Genomic DNA, 1,750 nt, shown 5'->3' with positions numbered 1-1,750 from the left:
CGGCGGTTGCTTTTTTGTGGTCATTCTTCTGTTCTCCATTATTCTGCATCGTTGCTAACAACTCGACCATCTGCTGATTTTTCGCTAGGAGGGTGGCATTAGCGGCCATGAGGTCGGCATTGGTTCGAGGATGCTACTGAGTCTCCGAGAGATCAGTCATGCTTCCTTTTCTGCAAAGAAAAAGGGGGAACAAGGCAGATATGGATATGTCATAAAAATCAAAATAACGGAATAGGGCAAAGTTAGACTCTTCGGCCCCACGGTAGGCGCCAATGTTCCTGCCTAGGGCTCAGGCCGAGGTATAGGTCGGTGGCGGCTATAGAGATGCTTGCGTGACTGTTCTTGCTAAAGATCGTGCCGCCAGTGCTAGCCTCGTCCGAATAGTGGGGAGTACCTGCAAAAAGGACTCCGATGCTTAAGTTAGTTTGTGCGCAAGAATAATATCTCAATAACGACTATAGTGGGTAGTAAATTTTGAATGTGTGTATCCGTGCTTTTGGCTATCTACATCACGCTATTTATGGTTGGAGAGATCTGTTAGTCGGCCCGAAATTCCTGGCCTTATATCCGAGTTAAAGCTCGGATATCTCTCCTGTGGCTAAGTAACCTGGTTTTGACCTGGTATATTGCGTTCTGTTTGCTGGACGTGGTCTTTGCGAAGTATGACATCGGGCCGGCTTTTTAGGTACGATCAATTATAAAATTATTTTTTTAAAATTTAAATTAATAAAAAGATGCACATAATCTCTTATTTACTCTCATGTCCCATGTAATTTACTCGATCCATTAGAACCACATCTTTTTCTTTAAAAAGAAATAATAATAATCGGCTGACAAAAACTTCGAAGACAACCTTAGCTTTTCCTAATTTAATTTTACCGTCTCTAGTAGTTTCTACCTTCTTTCTTCTTAGCCCCACTAATTATTCTCGCGCTGTTTGCTTTTCCCCTTTAAATACTAACAACCCCGCTTTGCATCCCCAACCTTGCTCCTTATTACAATAATTATTAATTAATCTTTGGTCCTTAAGCCATGGCCTCAGATTGCAACAAAGGATTCGCAGACAGTTACATGTTGCTGAACCACGAAGACGCACACTTGGTTGACCTCGTTAAACTCTTGTTTTCGAAGAACGTGGGGAAGAGAAAGTTTGTTGATAGCCATGCAGGTGGAGATTATGAAGACAGCTTCGCGCACCGTTGGCTTATCTTTATCTCTATCGTTGGCCAGAAACTGTTACAGTTTGTTGCAAAACCGTTAGCTTTCCTTGGAAACTGTGTTGAGCGCTTCGTCAACTTGCTTCTTCTCAACGGTGGTTTCTTCTTCCTCATACTTAACTTTCTCAGGGGTTAGTTAATTACTTCTTTCAACTCATCTTCATACTCATATATCTTTTCCTGCTTTATTCTATTATTTTTAAACTCTCTGAATAAATTGAATTTTGACGTATAATTTTATCGAAAGTTTTTTTTGGGTAATTTGGTCAAACTAACAAAATTTTAATGTGCATCAAATTAGTTTATAGTTTTCAGGATTATAATTGTGTCTCCTTAATATTTTCACGGTCAAAATTATAATTTATTTTAAAAATGGAAAAATGGAAGAAGAGTTCAGGTGCAAACTATAACTACTAACTAGACTAATTTGTGCTTAAGAAACAATTAATAATTTTTTTACTAATTAAATGTGGTAGTTGGATAATCGTTAGTTACACATTACTTTAAAAGGACTTATAATTTTTTAACATGTG

The 1,750-nt window shown here is 38.3% G+C and overlaps 1 protein-coding gene across 1 annotated transcript in view; it reads left to right on the top strand.

The window, feature by feature from the left end:
- Positions 892-1,750, top strand: part of LOC107626803 — an 11,178-nt gene continuing 10,319 nt past the window's right edge. The window contains exon 1 of the mRNA XM_016329705.2: positions 892-1,348. Coding sequence (XP_016185191.1) covers positions 1,033-1,348 — 316 coding nt within the window. The 5' untranslated portion in view covers positions 892-1,032. The remainder of the gene's footprint in view (positions 1,349-1,750) is intronic.

Source organism: Arachis ipaensis, chromosome B01 (assembly GCF_000816755.2).
Source record: "Arachis ipaensis cultivar K30076 chromosome B01, Araip1.1, whole genome shotgun sequence".
NCBI lineage: Eukaryota > Viridiplantae > Streptophyta > Magnoliopsida > Fabales > Fabaceae > Arachis > Arachis ipaensis.
The sequence above is the reverse complement of the archived record's forward strand: the minus strand, read 5'-3'. Positions and strand labels throughout refer to the sequence as shown.